General features: G+C 36.4%; 1 protein-coding gene across 2 annotated transcripts; it reads right to left on the reverse strand.

Annotated features, from left to right (window-relative positions):
- Nucleotides 1-4,643: 4,643 nt before the first annotated feature.
- LOC131079434 (large ribosomal subunit protein eL43) lies at nt 4,644-15,748 on the reverse strand. 2 transcript variants are annotated; one of them, XM_058017381.2, is made up of 5 exons: nt 15,594-15,748; nt 5,774-5,813; nt 5,533-5,621; nt 5,258-5,340; nt 4,644-5,101 (listed from the first exon to the last, which is right to left on the reverse strand). In XM_058017381.2, the coding sequence occupies exons 1-5, from the start codon at nt 15,594-15,596 to the stop codon at nt 5,038-5,040; spliced, it is 279 nt and encodes a 92-aa protein (XP_057873364.1). In that variant the 5' UTR covers nt 15,597-15,748; the 3' UTR covers nt 4,644-5,037. The 2 variants fall into 2 exon arrangements, with proteins under 2 accessions (XP_057873364.1, XP_057873363.1); XM_058017380.2 differs by lacking the exon at nt 15,594-15,748 and having other exon boundaries at nt 5,774-5,822.
- Nucleotides 15,749-20,212: the final 4,464 nt, after the last annotated feature.

Raw genomic sequence — 20,212 nt, forward strand, 5'->3', positions numbered from 1 at the left:
TTATCTTAACCTATTTCCTAAGAAACATATAAAGGTATGGTTCTTAACAAGATACTGAAAGGAGCAGAGAAAAATTCATAGATAGTATCAATTAAGGATGTTTGCACAATCATATGACATGGAAGCAAGGAAATAACTCATTCAACAAGAACGTAATAACATTACACAACAAGTACGAATGAGAAAAGAGACAAAACAGGTGATTTCATTAATAAAAGGCAAGATGATTTACAAATACAAAACAATTCTATATGAGAAATCCGAAAAAACTAAGGGAGAGGACCCACAACTATTTTACAAGATTTTCCTTTATAGTGTAAGCATAACTGTGTACATCAAGATCAGAAACCTTAACCGATCAAGGTTAGGTTACAAAGAGAATAATTGAACCAAAATGGAAATCTAGTTGCTTGCATGTTGGTCTGATCTTTTGGAAGCTGAGAAGGGTAGAAGAAGGCATTGTTGTAGTTGATGAGGGCATGGGATCCCTAAAATTCAGGTAGCTCTATGACAAGGATGGCATCTATATGTTATCTGGCAGGACAAAAAAAAAACCTCAGCAAGCAATAAATGGGCATAGAAAGTCTTTGAAAGCATCTCCAAAGACTAGATGAAGTAATGGAAATCGTCTTGCATCATCTAGAGGTGGATGGGGAAAAATCTGATTAGATTTAGGCCCTCAACAAGGTCAAAAATAAATTTTGACCTGCTAGTTGACAACTAACCCGAGTAGCAATTGGATTTGTCTTTGTGCAAAAATGAGCAATCGAGATGCACCATAGGGGTCTTTGCAATGGTCAATTAGAACATTGTCGTTGATCTGATCTATCTTGTTAAATGGACAACCGTGATCGAACCATGGGGCCCTGATATAATATATCGCCCTTGCTGGATCAAAGAGACATGAAAAGAGTCCCTCAAATGGCCGATCAAAATATTTGTCATCCACATCACCACTTGAAAGGTTGTTGGGCCTAATGATATGGCTCCACACAATGGTCCTTGTTAGTATTGTTGTCACTAGGCCCGCCACCCTTAAGTTGAATCATCGAAGAGACCTTGCGGCATCACAGAGACTATTTCTTGGTCGCTTCAATGTGTGATAGAATGTAACACTGACTTGTAGGCTATGTTGGGGAGACTTGAGCACATCAAAGAGGAGATTTCTTGGTCTATTTGATACCTGATAGAAAATATGGTGGTGGACCCACTTGATTGACTATGTTGTCTACATATCTCGTTGAAGAGAGACTGACACTTCGAAGAGACCATTTCTTAGTCTCTTCAATCCTCCTTAAAGGGGACTTAAGTATATTGCAAAGATGTATTTTGGGTCTCTTCAATCTTTGATAAGGGTGACGATGTGAGAGACTGCAAGGTGCAAAGTCTAAGCAATTAGTAGTGGGTAACGAGGGGCCAGTTAGAGAATGATAGAGTGGCCTTCGGCTGGTCAACTTAAGTGATATAATTGGCTGAAGAGGTCAACAAAAAAATTAGAACAAGGTAAAAAGTAGCTAAGGCAATGGGCTTAGGGATTTAAGGTTTTAACCCCTTTTAGGGTTTTGCATAAGGGTTTAAGCCATTTTGATTATCTCATATTGGTTATAGTTGATGGCTCAAGAGTGGCATGAAAATGTCAACATTTCTAGCAACTCAAAGGGAATACAAGCCTGCTTTGCATATGACCAGATGCCTGTAGAATCTGTTGGATGCAAAGTCAATACCTACAACATTGTTGTTGAAGTTTTCTTTTGTAACCTACAAAACATGAAAATTTCACCATTCTAGAGAGGAATAGTTTGTGCTCATGCACTTCATCTAATATGTACAATATCTTAAGACCTTTAAAAGCAAGGTTTAAGATATATCCCATTCACAAGAATGGGTAGTTGTTCACCATTTGGCCTGGACAGTTAAAATGAGTTGGCCTCTTTGTAGTTGGTGATGACATATGGGCCGCTCCAAATAGCATCAAACTTGGAATCCAAACCTGGCTTATCTCTATCTACATCCCATTTGAGAACTAAATCATCCTCCTTTTAGGTTCTTTTGGTGGCCGCCTTGTCAAAGTTCTTCTTGACCTGCTTTCGGTGTGACTCTAGCGTTAGCATAGACTGTCTTTTTGTTTCTTCGACTTCCATCAATGTAACAAATCTATTTGTCATTGCATCACTCTCAATTAGATCTAGTTGATGAACCAACTCAAGAGAAGGAAACTCAAGTGATAAGGGGAGTCTTTCCACTTCCATATACCAACATGAAAGGGTAGTTGCCAATAGCCCTCTTGGGCATGATCCTGTCAACCCACAATGTTGTTTTTAACCTGATGAGATTATTATTGGAAGACTTAGCCAAGATATTGCCTTGGGGATAATAGTTTCATTAGGTCTTTAGATAGATACCCTGATTAAAAACCCATGAACTGATTTGGGCCCCAATAAACATTTTGGCAATGTCTGAAATGAAGGTGCAAGGAGTGCCAAACCTTGTTACAATACCATAACGGAAATCAAGAACTAAAGTCTCAATGGCATCTCTTAATGCTACTACATTTGACCATCTTGTGAAGTCATATGTGGCTTTTAGGATTCACTTATGACCAACACTTGATGGAGGATTGATGGGTCTGATGAAGTCTAATCCATGTTGTGCAAATGGTTGGTCTACTTGGATAGGGTGGAGAGGAAAGGTTGCCAATCTTTGTTTACTTAAGAAGAAGGCACACTTATCACATTCCCTCACCCATCTATATGAATCATTGAATAGGGTTGGCCAATAATAGCCAACCCTCATTATCTTCATTGTCATGGTCCTTGTAAAGAAATGGCCACCTGAGGGGCCATCGTGAAATTCCTTTAGTACTCTGCTGACCTAATCTTCTTTAATGCATCTTAGCAAAACACCATTAAGGTCTTTCTTGAAAAGAATGTCATCCACCAAAACGGAGGGAATGGACTGCAATCTAAAATGTCTTCTCTCTATCCTATCAAGACCTTGGGGGTATTTACCTTCCCTCAAGAAGGTAATCACGTCTTCTATCCAATCAATTTGTCTATGATCATTATCATTAGCTGCTTCTTGCAACATAAAAGCAACCTATGGTTGAGCTTCAAATGATGAAACAAATTGTGCACATAGGCCCCTGCCCCATACAGTCTAGTGATTTTTATATCTACGTCATATTCCATGACCTTTGTAATCCATCCAACTCTCTTTTCACTGCTCTCTTTTCACTAATATCCTTGTTCAGAAGGGAGTCCTTTACACTTGCATGAGTAACCAATAAATAGATTTTATTGTTGGACAATATATATCTATAAAAATTCAATGCCCTTATGACAGTGAGGACTTTCTTCTCAACATAACTATACTTAGGTTCCTAACTATAATGAGACTTTTATGTCCTCTAAATGAATTGATTTCTATTCTTTTCTTTTGCGAAGTTTGAATTTCAAATTTTTAGTGTTAAAGGATCATATGATAAGTGTAATGTTTGAATTATGAAAAATTGATAGTCAAAAATTTAGACTTTTATGTTCTCTAAATGCATTGATTTCTTTTCTGAAGTTTGTACTTTTTAGCCGAGTCTCGAGTTTGATTCAAAATTTTAGGCCAAGTCCCAGGTCTGAGTCAAAATTTTGGGCCAAGTTTGTGCCAAGTCCAGAGTCTTTGAGTAAAAATTATGGGCTGCCAAGTCAAGACCGTATCTGAGTTTTCGAACTCTGGGTAAGACTACTCCCCCGTGACTACCAATCTGGTATTAACTGATTCAAAGCATTCAAGAACCCAAAATATTATTGGGTAAGACCACTCCTCTGTGACTACCAATATGTATAGTTATCAAGCTGGTATTGATTGATTGACATTCCCTAAATTACATGCAGGTCAGAAAGGTATAATTAATTCCCATCCCCTACAGATGCTTTACCTTTCAGAAATTTTCCAGATACAGTATGAAGAGGATAATAAAATATCGTTTTCTATTCACATGTATTAATAAAATTTAGACCAATGTAATCTTTTTTGTGTCATAATTGGCATAATATTGTGTTTATCTACCCTGATATTTGCTACATAGCTGACATAAAAGAAGTAGATTCTGTTCCTCATGATTCATAAGAAAGGGTATTCAGATAAGTCTTGGGAAACATACAGATATTTGTAGGCAATTTTTGACAGAAAACGTGTTTAAAATATTTTAAAGCTATTTTTCAATCATCAGACTTACCATGCCTGCTTTCTGAGCTATGTTTTGATTGTAATACCTTACAGGATTGCATTAAGCTGCACAGGGATTTTGGGTAGCATTTTCAAATTTACTAACTTTAAAAATAACCATCGGCAACGTTTAGAATGAGGTTTGCATATATAAATCTTAGGAACATTGTATGCAAAAATCCAGATATAAAAAAAAATCAATGTTTATAAACCGTGTTTAAAAGGTATATTCTTCCTTGGCTTGATGTTCAAATTGTAATATTTTTCAGGCTTTAATTGAAGCACATTTTTGCAGTGAGGTTTCTTAATGTCCTCATACTAACCTCTAGTACTAGCCATAAAATAGACCTATAAGCCATTTAATAAGAAGATTTGGAATGCTATTAAACATTTAAAGCCTTATATTTCCTTGAACTGGCATGAAGTAATTCTAAATCATATTTCCATTTCAAGCATTTTGAAAGTTGAACACAATTGTTATAAATAGCAGACCAACAAAACAAACTCAATGAAAATCACTGGTAAAGTTCTATAACATAGCAGACCAACAAAACAAACTCAATGAAAATCACTGGTAAAGTTCTATAACATAGCAGACCAACAAAACAAACTCAATGAAAATCACTGGTAAAGTTCTATAACATAGCAGACCAACAAAACAAACTCAATGAAAATCACTGGTACAGTTCTATAACGACAAAAAATTGGAGGGGAATTTCATAAGAAGAATTTTGGCTCTTCAAAACAACATTTGGTTCAAGTGCCTTCCCCCTTACTTCCTAATTAAAAACTTAACTTTATGAAAATAAGAGAAAACAATCAGCTTTCTGTCTGCTCCCTCAACCTTCTAATGGTGCTGCGCACTGTAACAGCACTAGGAGTGCTGCAAAAACATAACCAACAAAACGATCATTGAAAACTTGTTACACAACAGATTATCTAAACTATAACTACTCAAAACTCCATGTAAATGTCAAATTATTTGGAACCATTTTAATTAGTCTCTATGTGCAAAAAATGGCCTACTTTAAGTACTTACTTTAATGTGTAAGCACCACCTGCCTTAACTTTCCCACAATCCTTACATCCCCAGATCCCGACTGCTTTCCTCTTCACTGCAAACTGAAGAGTGTAATCATGTTAAAGAATCAAGTCTCTTACCCAAAAGTAATTGTACAACAGTAGCATATTCAACCAAAACGAACAAAAAATAAATTTCTCCTTCCATTCAGTCTATAAAATTGAAGATCCCATTTAGAGCTTGACACAAGTTAATAACTAAAGCAACAGGAAAAATCATAGAGAATTATTTACCTTGCCACAGAATTCACAGAAATACTTGGAATGCTGGCTCACTTCCATCTTCTTGATCTGCTTTCTTAAACTGGCACCATACCTTGTACCTGAAATTAAGTCACACAGTAGCCCACTTCTCATTTGTTGTCCACCAAAAATAGACTTTCACCACAAATGGTCATATGTATATGCATATACTCACACACATGTGCAAACATACATAAATTTTATAAATACAAGCATACAAAGATATACTAACCATATTTCCCAACAATGCCAACCTTCTTTGTTCGTTTTGCCTGCACCATCCAAGAAAGTGATTAGAAAGCATGCAAAATCAATATTTAATTAATCCAGATAAACAACAAGGCTATTCTATACAAGAGTTGGAATATATGTTAGCATCAGCAGCCTGGCTCATTAGGCACTAAGCATTAATCTTCTAAGCTGCAGAAAACCCTCATATCGTGTACATCTCTGTTTACCTCCGGCAGAAACACATCCTAGTCCCAACAACTGCATTAATTGCTACAACAGGTCAACTACAAGAAATTCATATCTCAAATACATACACTGATCTAGACTAAATTGGTTGTGTTTGCATATAAGTCTCCCATTTGATTGCCCTCAAAGTCTTTTAGTGGTGCTTCCCTAAAATTTGAATTGTCAACCAGTTAATGGATCTTACAGATGTTAGTTTTTAGTGATCAGATTAGCAGTATAGAACAGAAAATAAGAATGCAAAGTAAATCATACACATAACACACATGTACCCTGAGAAAACCTCCCTCTTGGAGGAAAAACCCAGCAATCAAAGATCTCAGATCTGATTAGATTAGATATAGCAGCAAATTACAATACTGCCCTTCTAGGGCATACAAAGAACTTATCTGAATCACAAGTTCAGGTCAGATTTGAACAATCGCCCAGATTGTTGATTGCAGATCATGTGAGGGAGTTCGCTTGCCCTAGAACAGATGTAGCACAGCCTGAAGTAAGTTCAGCAGCGTTGGAGCAGGTTCGGCAGCCTTGGGGCAGGCTCGGCAGACCTAGGAGCAGGTTCGGCAGACCTAGGAAGATGTTCGCCCAGCTAGAAGACAATTTCGCTGACTTCAGAATGTAGTTCGCTGATCTTTTGGAGCAGAACAGATCACCTTAAGGCAGATGATATTCGCTTATGTTATTACGCTTGTGACCTCAAGTCACTTCCTTTATATACATGCCCTTCCTTTATGTTATTACGCTTGTGACCTCAAGTCACCTCAAGTCACTTCCTTTATATACATGCCCTTAACCCTTATGCCTAGGTCGGCTTTGGCACCAAATTACAAATTCACCAGTTACATTATAGGGTCAGACCCATTTATAACCACAAGTTACATTCACAATTATAGGGTCAGACCAATATCACAAGTTACATCGGTTAGGACCTGACCAATAACACTTTACAAGTTACATATTAATAGGTCCTGACCTATTGAATTTACAAGTTACACAATATCCCAAATAGGCCCATACACAATAAATTTTAAGGCCGAAGGCCACATTAAAATTTACCAAGCTAGGTCGGCCCAATCAAGGGATACGACCTAGCTACATTTTCAACAACAGACTCCTATATAATTGTACTTAATGCTATGGCAACAACATACCAAAACAGGTATTAAGTCCCACGTAAATACAGAGAATTACAAACCAAAATGGACTTTCTTCCTATTGGACACCACAGATCAAGTGTAAGAAGTTTGAAATGATGATTTACCAAGCTAGGTCGGCCCAATCAAGGGATACGACCTAGCTACATTTTCAACAACAGACTCCTATATAATTGTACTTAATGCTATGGCAACAACATACCAAAACAGGTATTAAGTCCCACGTAAATACAGAGAATTACAAACCAAAATGGACTTTCTTCCTATTGGACACCACAGATCAAGTGTAAGAAGTTTGAAATGATGATATTATAGCTTAATTGCCAACTATGTGACCTTGCAACTAAAATTCTCGAGGCAGGGTCATTACATATATTCATACAAACTGGTATTGATGTACTGAAGGTAAATTGCAGAAATATAAAGCATAAGCATAAAAACAGAGAGTTCTTCTGAAGAATAAATCCATATAAAAATGAGAACCATGGAACTGACCTAAACATATAACATGTTGAAATTTAGACTCTGTCCCAAATTCAAAAGGTTGGCTGATAGTAGACAGCATACACATAAGAAACAAAATTCTTAAAATGTCAAATAATCAGATTCCTACAACTTAAATGATTCCAATTCCTTAGCAAAATGATTCTAGATTCTTCATTTGTTCACCTCAAGACACTGAAATGAGGATTCAATCATCTGACTCCTAATGCATGTACTAAATTCAGGTGTGAGCCCTATCTGCTGATGTACTTAGGAATATATGAATTACTCACTTAAGGCATTTAAGCTAATCATTCCATCTCTTTCTGCTAAATAATAATAACTATTTAATAGCATTTTTGCAGTCATAAATAAAATGCTTATATGACTTTAAAAAATTACCTATCATGTCTGAATGGATACAAATTATACATTCTTTCAAAAATTGCAAACTTTCTAGAGAAACGGAAATTCTTGTACTGGCCATTATTATGATAAAACAACATCTCGACCCAATTGTTCACAAACTGATAGGCCTGTAGCATGTAACAATCATGCACATGATTATGAACAAACCAAATATTCTATCATTATGGCAACAATGGAAACGGTTTCCAAGAATATTTAATATCTAGCCTCTCTCAATAACAATAGTACTTTTTATGTGGCAAACTACCTATCTGGTTCGTACACCTCTGCCCTCTTAAACAGACTTTATTTCTATATTTGACTCGTTACTAAAAGTCTCTCAAATGTCTGTACAGGAATTAATATCTATAGTTCCTCAGTGAAGTTTCTCTGCTCTAAAAACGATGCTTATGAATCTCAAGCAAAGATTCCATTATTAAAGCCACTTTTTTCTATGACTAACTTCAGGACATCGTTTTAATAGTACCATATAATAATATAACAGGTATACTGAGGATTACATTGCAGTATGAGTGAACTGAGTTTGATATGGAGCTTGTAATTTTGAAATTGACTACTGAACTGGACCCAATTGCAATGCCCTACAGCTGAAACTTCTCTTGGTATGGTAGGTGGTTCTACTCCAACAATAGTCATATGATTCTTACACAACATATTCATTAAACATACCCTACGTAGGTTATAATATTTGTCCTTGGGAGTGAGTCGACCACAATTTGATGACACACATAGATAGACTAACTGTATATATCCTCGCATTAAGTCTGGAACTGTTACGTTTGTAATTGAATTGTACAATCAGGCTGGTTGCCTCCTGAAAGAAATGGACGGTTTAGGTGTTAAATTCACTAAAACTTAAAGCTATTATTAATGAATCATGTATGGATGGTTAACTATTTGAATACATCTGTTTGCCTGATTAATTAAAATTGCTTTTTGCAAGATATTAAATCATAGGTGCCTTAAGGTTTTCAGCACATCTCTTGAGGCACACCTTGACACTGGAGTACAGGGAGTCCATGCACATCCCTACACACCTGCAGATTCCTATATAACACCTTGTCTCAGCATTCCAAAGCAGCATACAGAGACACATTATGTACTCTACTCATGTAGAAAGCTTGTTTTATTACACATACTTGCACTATGTTGTCTGCTCTCTGTTTTCATGTATTAAATTTGGTAGGGCGGACTTTAATGTCCCCACTTTGAAATATAATTTAATAATAATAAAATTAAAATACAAAAGAATAAAAATAAAAATTAAATTAAATTATAGAAGAATATAATTAAATATAATTAAAATTTGATTGAAGTTAATGAATGGTCAAAAGGCATGAAATGATAAGTTGTGGCTTCCCCGAATATGAGGTTTAAAAGGGAGAGGAGAACTCATTTGAAGGGGGGATAATTTGAAAATCAGAAGTGTGGATCTGATTTTAATAAGAAGTGCATACACACAAATACATGTAGACACAGGGCATACACACAAATACACGTATTGTTAGATTTTTTCTCATTGACTATAATGATTCATTGATTCATCTTTACCCTGAAGGATGGCAGGATCAAAACTTTGATACCAAATGTAATGTCCCCTATTTATAGGCTGCCAATTGCCAAAGGGAAACATGCATTACTACCTACCATGTTATAGTAATTACAAATTAAAGAATAGGGTTGCTCATAGTACAGTTAGGCATTGTCCTTACTCAGGCCCAATCTTAATCCCCATCTAATTTATAATCCTCAATGGGAGACTTGCTTGTCTAGGGCACGATGATACCATCTCCCTAATGCAGTCCAGAGTATGGGAACCTCAATCCATTCACCCTTGGGGCCCACAGCCCAGATTTCAGGATCATGAGTTCTTTCACCCTTGGGGCTCATCTATCATGAGATGGTTTTACTCCACCTCTCCCTAACAGCATCACACCACTCCTCAGGAAAAAGGAATTAGAACTGGTTAAGAGCTTGGGACTGTAAATATGTCAATATCTTGGTGTACTATGAATGTATATGAAATTAACTATGACCGTCATACATATTGCAGTCTATATTAATATTACTATTCAATTCTGCATAAGAACATTATCAGGCTTCATATATCATGCACATCCCCATGCATACCACCAAGAACAAGGATGTTACTGCCTGTAACTTAATAACAGTTCTGATCTGATCTGATCCACGGCGATGTCACTGGATGCTTTTTGATTCCTCACTTTTATATCTCTCAATGTGAAGGAGAGGTCGCACCTCTTCATCATGTTTGCCCTTTGGCAAGAAACACACCCTTTAAACATTAGCACCCTTTGAAAGATTGCAACTCTTCATTATTGCTGCCCTTTGAAAGGGACACAAGCTTTAACAATCAGATATGCACTTCTTAATTAATCAGATCTGCACTTCTGATTCCCAAATTATCCCCCCTTCAAATGAGTTCTCCTCTCCCTTTTATACCTCATATTTGGAAGAGTCACAACTTATCATTTCATGCCTTTTGACCATTCATTAACTTTAATCAAATTTTCATTATATTTAATTATATTCTTTTATATTTTAATTTAATTTTTTTTATTCTTTTAAATTTTAAGTTTACTATTATTAAATTATATTTCAAAGTGGGGACATTACAATCTGATCTCCACTGTTGATCGATATCAGAGCATTCTATATAATCGCCCATCATTAATCAATCATTCGGAACCATAGTCTTTGAGCTTTCGTACAATCATAATTGTGAATAGTGCTACGTACAAATCTGTGAGCAACATTACTACCATTGAGGAAAACTACAAAGAGCAATAGAGAAAAAACTACCTACAATTTTATTGATAAGGCTTTGTGAGTGAGAGGAGATTAAAGGTGGAGAACTTTCAGAGTTCAATATGACTGTTGTTGATGGTTTCACTACCTCATTCATCAAAGTAATGAGAAAATATAGTTTGCTACATAAAAATCCAAATCTACCAAACCAAGAAGTTGACGACCAAATTGATGGCAATCTGTGCAAGTGTAGTGGATATTATCCCATATTGGACACTTTCCAGAAATTTGCATGCAAAAATGATAGAAATTGGCAATTGCAATCAAGCATATAAAAAAAGCACTTGTCTGACATTAAAGCTTGATATAGAGTACATCTATGATAAGAGCATTCCTAGAAACTTAATAAAAAGGTTTTTACTCTCAAAACTCAAAAGCAGTGACTACTGGATAAGGGTGGTTTGTTTGCAAGATTTTTTATTCTGTAGTCTGTTCTGATAATTTATGGAAATTAAGGAACAGTGATAATGATTAGAGGATATAAATCATCTACAGTTTATCCCAAATAATTTTGTGATGTTCTTGTTGACATATCTCACAGGCCAGCTCTCTTAAAGACTGATGTTACCAATAAAGGACTCTCTATTGAAGGGAGCGTTTCACTCTCAGGCTCTCTGCCACTACTGAAGGCACACGGAGACCATTCCCCTGGCTATAAGCACATGTGGCAGCACCTTGCATGTGTTGTTTGGAAACTGGATGATGGCACATGAACGTTCAGATTTTGGTTCAGTGATTGCAACCATTTTGATGGCTGCTGAAACAAGAACGACCATATGTTCTGCCTACTGCAATGGATTGCCTGCATTTTTTTTATCTCTTACAGTTTTTTAGAACAGCCAAATTGCTAGTTAAATTACTCACCCAATAACTCACTAGAGAGTTTTTCCTTGTAAAACACACAATTCAACAGAAGAAATCTCATTTTTTGTGTTAATAACTCATCCAGATTCCAAATCCACTTCAAAAACCTTTTTCTTGTCTGCAGTTTAAAATAACTGCAATTTACACTCCATTTTCTTGTGCAATAGATGAATTAGAGTGCATGATGATGCAGCAACTTGCAATTAAGGTTTTTGTAGTTTCAAAGGCCTTAATTTGGGCTTGGCAGCAGCCTTGACCCACCCTATATCATGACAAAGAACACACCAGGGACACCACACCCAAACCCCAATAGGGAGTGTCGTACCCAGTGAGGTATCCTATCGCCATTCCCCCTCATCACAACCACCTTCCCTCTTAAGCCCAAGAGCAGTTGCTTCACCCCTCTTGGCTCCATGTGACAGGTGTTAGTCATCCACTATGGAGTGGCGTACTTAAGAGAGATTCCCTTATTTACAATGAATCATTTACTATATTTATTCAATTCATCTAATTATGATAATCAATTATATCTGACATAATTATCACATCACATTATATAGCATTGGTGCCTTGTTTTGGGTTATTATCAACATTTTCTGTTAGTATTACTTTGTATAAGTATTGATCATTTATTGTCATAATTCCATTACAATCAATTTATTATTCCTTATATTATTAGCATCATATGAATTTACAGCATTACAATAATTTGTGCAAACTGGATTTGATTGTATCATGTATTCCTGGATTTATGTGCAAATATATATTTATATGTTATGTCTAACAGTATTGTCATTTTAATGTTGTTTGAATATTACATCTAATTTGCCCCTCAAATTAATATCATATTAATGCTCTCCATTTGATCAAGATTATACACAACAGTTATATCTAATGATATACAAATAAGATTTTAATATAATTATAATTTGCTGACTGCTATATTTTAATATTCAAGCAGAAGTTAGTCTCCTACATACCTGTCACTGCTGGCTCCTATTTCTCTCTGCTGTCAGCCTTGAAGATTCTTTCCATGCTTCCTTATCCCCATTTGGCATGGAAGGGGGGTTTATCTACCCCCATCGTGTTGGAAAGCCACGATGGTTTGTTTGGTAGCGCTTCTTTGTAGAGAGTTGCTACCCTTTCTCCTAGCGGGACCCTCCATGAACCGATGTGGAGGTTATTCCAGTCAACGACCGCTTTAGAAGGGTTATCAGGTCTTCCAGAAAATCGGTCAACAAATATAGTAGATGCTTTAATACAATGGCATTATTCAGCATTTGTTACATATATATATATATATATATATATAGAAACGAGACTCGAACTTGGCACGGACACGGCAAGGCTGACCCGACTCAGGACTCGGCAAGAAATCGACAGGACTCAGCAAAAACTCAGCAGAACTCGACAAAAAAACCAATTTCTAGTGATTTTTGCCTAGAGCGAGTCCTGGAGAGTCACGAGTCCCTGAGACTCGGCTAGGGTCACTCGGCTCGGGACTCGCCAAGACTCGGTGAATCCTGGAACTCTGATATATGTATATATATAGAAACGAGACTCGGACTCGGCGCGGACATGGCAAGGCTGACCTGACTCAGGACTCGGCGAAAAATCGACAGGTTTCGGCAAAAACTCAGCAGAACTCGACAAAAAAACCAATTTCTAGTGATTTTTGCCTAGAGCGAGTCCTGGAGAGTCAGGAGTCCCTGAGACTCGGCTAGGGTCACTCGGCTCGGGACTCGCCAGGACTCAGCGAGTCCTGGAACTCTGATATATATATATATATAGTTAATGCACCATTTTAAAATAATGTATATTGCTAATATAATAACATTATTCAATATATAAAATGTAAATATAATAACACCATTCAATATGTGAATTGATAACATGACATCATTTTTACATCAATGTTATATAATATAATTTTAATCTGGTCTTAACATTTTGTATGGCAAAATTTATATTGATTATTTCTAGTATAAATGGGGGAACATGACACTATAACAGTTTTGGTGCTTAGAGACGAAAACCTTCAAGCATGCAAGCTTGATTTCTTAGGGACGGAAACCCTCAGGCAGTTATCAAACGGAGCAACAGTCAGATTCAGCAGATAATCCAAGCTCATAAACGCAATCAGCTTACATACAACACATGAATAGGAGTATCAAAAAAGTTCAGGTCCTAATTCTAGGTGTATCCAGTATGTTGTATTATACTAGCTGATTTCCATTGAATGTATATGTTTGCATAAAGATAATATACATGAAAAAATATATTGTTAAAGTACTTCAGGAATTTTTTTTCTGTGCATTTATTTTGGGCTTAAGGTCAGTACTCAATCAGGAAGCCAGATATTAATGGACAGTACGCTACCAAGAATAATATATTGAACAGCTGAAAACAGTTCTCCTTCCTCAATTCTATGTACGTCTCTTGCCTAAATCATGATATTGTATTTAAACCCTCGTAGAAACATGCCCTACAGCTTATCTAGCAGCTGTGTCTCTTGAAGACACGTTCCCATTTCCTCATCCATGTTCTGAGGCTATTTTCCCAATCAAAAGTCATTTCTATATTTTGGGGCTCCTTCTAAGAATCCCCTTCTTGCTTTTGCGCTTTCCCCCACTCCCTGTAAAAAAGGACTTGCTGAAACATTGTCTAGAAGATTGAGATTGGATGTTAGCATTGACTTTGCACTTCGTTTTCATCATGATTTTCAACATTATTATACTTGAGTGTAATGGTACTCTGCATGGAACTCATATGAACAGTTCTCTAATGCACATCATTTTAAGCCGTGCATGCCATCCATACTCTTCTCAAAAAGATCAATGCAGAACTACCTTGCAGTTTTCATAAGTCAAACAACAAGATTCTTACTGTATGTATTTGACGCTATTTCATATAGATATTCATCTCAACAACTACCTATTAATTAAAATGAAAAAAAAAACCGAATTATTAAAGGACACGATGCATAACATTTTTAATTACGTAGGTTGCCAAAAGGGTTAAAAATGTAAATTTTGCACATGGAAAATTCAAGAAATTTGCCGATCAAAACAATTAGTACTTGTTACAAGAACAAGAAAGCAAAACTGCTTTCCTACCCCATCAAACAAATAAAAATCTTGTTTCACTGGAAGGAACGTCATTTTGATCAATATATCTTCAGATTGCGACAATGATAAGTAGTAATGATCATCAATCTCCAACTAGAAGCTATTGATCTCCCACTAGCTGAGCTGTTGGCACCACTTTTAATTCTAGCAACACGAATTTCTATCCAAAAAATGGAATACAATTTTAAAAATTCTGGGATTGTCTAGGAATTCATCACGAATTCAACTTGAAGTTACTATAAAGTTTCCAACGTTGGGATAGGAAAACTTTAATTTTAGCCGTGCCTGTGTAAAGACTCTAAGTTCAGTGCCATATGAAATATATGAAGATCAATATCGGTAAATTAAATGTAAAGTTAATATTTTGAGTCCCGGTCTAGACAGCAAACATCACCAGCATATGAGAACACTATTTCTCTAATAAGCTCACGTGCGCGAAGAAGCGGCAACTCCCAACAAGAATGAGAAGCTGCTGTTACCTGGAGGCTTATTAAACCCTAAACCCCAAAAAATAAAAACCCTAAATACTAAACCCTATGTTACCTGGAGGCTTATTTTTACTTCATTAGTTGCTTTAAGCAAATTAAGTTGAAGACACTACTGTCACTTAAAAGTTTTTACAGGAAAAACATAAGCAATAGTAAAATACAGAGCTCACATAAGAGGGAAAGGGGAAAAAACAAGAGCTTACCATTTCCGATGAATTCAACTGCAGGAGATAGGCTTGAGTTCTGTAGCCTACTCTATCGAAGCCCGAGAGAAAGAAGCAGATTAGGGCACGAAGGAAACGTCAAGCTAATTAGGTGGTGCAAACACGGCGAGACCTTTGATTTCACCATCCCAAGATCGGCGTCCTTTGATATAGCCACGTGGCTCAGTATTTAGGTCTTTCGCAGTGTCCTTTGAATTAATAATTTTAGTTCTAAGTTTCCTACTGCATTGCAATTAGTTATATGCTATTTTTTGTAATAGTATACATATTATTAATTAAAAGATAAATGTTACATATATTTAAAAAAGAGAGGGGGGAATAGTCACGTTAATGAGGTTACAATAAGAAACATAAAGTACAATTATAAAAGGTTGTTAAGTGACGAGTGTAATAGTGGAGGGAGGAGAAGATGGGTCCCGAACAATCATCTAACTTGTCCCAAACATTAGCAAGGTTTGAAGTGATCATGGGAGAATCCCAGCGATTATTACCATATTTTCAATTGTCTTTTTGTTTATCTTTAGTAACAACTCAAATAGAAGAAATGAAAAAAGCCAACCAAAGGAACTTGTCAAAGTCTAGCCAACCAACAATGCCATCACCAAAAGATAGAGAAGTAGAACGGGGATGAGTGGGTTGTGACCATCAATGTTGAACATGATCTCTTCTCATAAAAGGTGGAGAGGCCTAAGAATGAGTATCTTGATTAGTTATGATGATGATATTGATTCTATCTAAGACTTATATGATCTACATGATAAGGATGATGTGGAATGATTTATATGCATATGAAAAATATTTTAGAATGTAATGATCTATATGTAAAATGCTTGTAATGATGACATATGCAAATGGATGTTTATTTATATTCCTTGATGTATATGCATGTGATGATGAAATGATAGAATGATTTACATGAAATGCATTTGATTTTGAGTTTTTGAATGCAATATGATGATTATGTATTATAATGATTAGGTGATGAAATATAAACAATGATGGTGTAATTGTAGCGTCCTAAAATTGCGACACTTGCAATTTCGACTGCATTTTGGTCTTCACGATGGCGATGCAACACGGAACCTGAATGGAGACCCCGAAACTTGTTCATGACATCAAAAACTGCATTTCTCAGCACCCTGGCCTGATCCTCCTTGCACCCTGCTGTCCCGGGAGGTGGGAGCATGGTGCCCAGCGCCCTGGTCCTTCAGGACTAGGGCGCCCAGCGCCCTGGTCCCTGGCCCTATTTTGGGCCCAGTCTCTTATGGGGCTTCGGGTCTTTAAGTTTGCAAATTGGAAAATAATCTTCCCAGGTCGGCCTAAGGTCGGAAAAATCAATCTATCAGCCCTAATTGACAAGTATATAAACTACATTTCCTCTCCCATTTTGGAAGAGAGATGAAAAAAAAAGGCGGAAACGATATTCAAACATTCAAGCATTCAAGCATTCAAGCATTCAAGCATTCCTTCAAGCAATTGAGCATTCTAAGTCTCCATTCAAGGCTAAGTGTTGCATTCAAGACAAGGATTCAACCATTGAAGAGGAGATCACTTACAACACATTACATACTACATACATTACACCTTCGCATGTAAGAATACAAACATTCTTACAACAAGGTATCAGTACTTGTTTACATTACAAACATTTACATTTACAGCATTCTCATTTCTTGGTTAATTCCAAAACCGAGGTTTGACCTAAAGGCAAACCCCTCATCCCTAACCCCCCAATCGTCCTCTCTTTTCTGTGTGTAGGTTGCAGGTACGCGGTTGTAATTGAAGATCTGGAATCCTTGTGCAGAGACGAACATATCCCCCTTCGTTTCGCGGATTTTTCGGAGGACCGTGTGCACGCCGGGCGCCATCGTCCCGTCAACTTTCGCTCAAATTTGCAGAACAGCACTGTCTCGACATTTTACTGCTAATTCCAGGTCTGCAGCTTCATCTCATATCCCTATCTTTGTTTATAAGCGAATCTTTCCTACTTTACATGCATTCCTAGTTCAATCTTGCTATCTACATTTCTTTACAAAAGAGGGTATCCTTGATGTCACAACCCTTGAAACTCATTTAGAATCCAATCTTGCATTGCGTGGGATTGGATCTTGTGGGTTTCAACCCCTCTTTTGAATGTAAAGTCTCCCCTAAGTGAAAACCATCAACCCTAGTGACTCTCCCTTCTCTCTCCTTGGAGTTGGGGAGGGGAGAACGACTAGGGTTCGATTTTTCCACCTTACATTTTGGTGAACCCGACGTGAACATCCTCATTCTGATTATTCATGGTTAGATCTGAAAAATTTGCTTCCTTAATTACATTTCCATGTTTGATCTTTTGCAAATTTTAGAGGCTAATTGCATAAAAACCCTAAAATTTTCTTTTTAGTAATTAAACTTGTGGAATGTTTAATTGTTAATGCTTGTTTCAGATCTACCCTTCTATCGCAGATTGTCAATTCATATTTGTGCTTTAATTCTGAAAATTAAGTGGTTAAATGTCAAAACCCTAATTTTTAAGACCTTCTTGATTCAACCTTTGACTGATAATTTCACTAATCAAACCACTTCCAAATCGGCTGTAACTTTGGATTCCGCAATAAAATCACAATATCTTTCATCCCTGAAAATTTGGAAAAAAGTTGCGAGGACCGTGTGCACCCCGAGCTCCATCGTCCCCGACATTTTTTTCGAAATTTCGGGAGCTAGATCTTACTGTATTTTTTTGCTAAAATCCAGAATTCTGGCTGATTTTATCAATTTTAACACTTTCAAAATTAAAGTCAAAGTTGGTCTAGCGATTGCTTGGATTGAGGCTTTTAATCATTCAAAAATTGTTGAAATTAAAATTCATATCAAAATTGTGTTTCTTGCAGTCCTAAATCTGAAAAGTGTGTTTGCATTCATTCGAAATTTCAGTGCTTTATTCAAATTTTTGCAGTTTGTGACTTTTGAAATTAAGTGTTTAATTGCAACAACTTTGATTTCCACTTTCAAATTTGAATTTTGCATGAAATCGAGTCAACTTTTGAATTTCAAAACCTGCATTGCTTTCAGTATTCCTTCTAAAATCATAAAATTCAAAATTTCAGTTTCCCTCTCTTTTTCAAAATTCAAATTTTACATTTTTCAACAATCTTGGTAGGGTTCAATTTTGAGATTGCAACTTTAATTTGGCCTATCTACAGATTGTAAAATCACTCAATTTTTTCAGATTAGCTTTAAAATCATCATAACTTTCATCCCTGAAAATTTCGAAAAAAGTTGTGAGGACCGTGTGCACTCCGTTCGCCACGGTCCCGGACATTTTTTCCGAAATTTCGGGAGATTGTCCTGATTGTATTTAACAGCTTAAATCTAGGAGATTGGCTGATTTTATTGAAATTTGCTACCTCTAAAAATTCAAAATCTTCTCTCTCTCTTTAGTGCATGATTTTTACAACAATAAGTCCTACTTACACTATTCCCGTTAGACGAAGCCTTAGAATTAAGTCTTTCCAAGGTGTAATTACTGAGGAGATGGAACCTAATTTGAATGGCCTTTTTAACAAGGACATGGGTAATTCCTTTAATCCTCTTAATGATGAAGAAGCTCTCCGTGAGGTTTCTGTAGAACAACTTTCAAAATTGGATAACCAATTTGATGATTTTCGACAATGGATGTCTCAAGAATACCCCGATAGTCAAGCTCTTTCATTAATTGAGGGTCTAAAACGTATGGTTCAAAGTGATAAGAATGGAATTGATATTTTGCGTGGTATTGCACACATTGTGGATTCGAATGTGATGTCGATGAAGAGTTGTGCCGAAACTTTAGGTTATACACAACCTCCTACTCAAGTTAATCATTCTATTCCTTTGACAACTCCTATTGCTAGTATACCTACTTTTACATCAAACATAATGACTACTTCAACACAAGACATTCCTCCTATGATCACCAGTCATGGGGGAAATTCCTCTTCTTCAATCAACCCTCTTCCTTCATTCAATCCGACTTCTTCATTCATTCCTTCAATGAGTGTTCCTATTATATCTCCACAAATGAACATGACGCAAGGGGGCAATTCGTTTTCCATTCCTCCTTGTAGTGTTCCTCCTGTCCAATCATCTCCTATGACTAACTATCATAGTGTCCCACCACCTTATTCTCTACCTTCTTTCAATAACATAACACCTCCATCACAATCTAACACGTCTAATATGAACTCTTCGACTGAAGCGACCATTAACAATCTTGCACAAACTGTCTCTTCTTTACAACAACAAATTGCCTCTATGAATCAATCTAAGTTTAGTGTGCCCACATTTGATGTTGCGAGCCCACTTTCTCTTGACATTGTTCGAGCTATCCCCCCCTAAACATGTTGAAATTCTGCATTTGGAGCTTTATAATGGTAAGGGTGATCCTCTAACACATGTTAAGACCTTTCAAACAATATGCACTGATTTTGCTTATGACCAAAGGTTGCTTGCAAAACTGTTTACTAGAACATTAAGAGACAAAGCCCTACAATGGTATTGCTCGTTGCCTTCCTATTCTATTTCTTCTTTCGAACAACTTGCAAATGCTTTCATTCAACAATTTCAAAACAATATAA

This window comes from Cryptomeria japonica, chromosome 8 (assembly GCF_030272615.1).
Source record: "Cryptomeria japonica chromosome 8, Sugi_1.0, whole genome shotgun sequence".
In the NCBI taxonomy this organism is placed as follows: Eukaryota; Viridiplantae; Streptophyta; class Pinopsida; order Cupressales; family Cupressaceae; genus Cryptomeria; species Cryptomeria japonica.

Excerpts from the sequence above, each read along its gene's own strand:
- LOC131079434 (XM_058017380.2), bottom strand. The coding sequence starts at position 5,822 with ATGGTGCAGGCAAAACGAACAAAGAAGGTTGGCATTGTTGGGAAATAT. Across the intron at positions 5,341-5,532 it reads TCTGTGAATTCTGTGGCAAG|TTTGCAGTGAAGAGGAAAGC; the intron begins GTAAATAATTCT and ends TACACTCTTCAG. Across the intron at positions 5,102-5,257 it reads GGTGGTGCTTACACATTAAA|CACTCCTAGTGCTGTTACAG; the intron begins GTAAGTACTTAA and ends ATGTTTTTGCAG.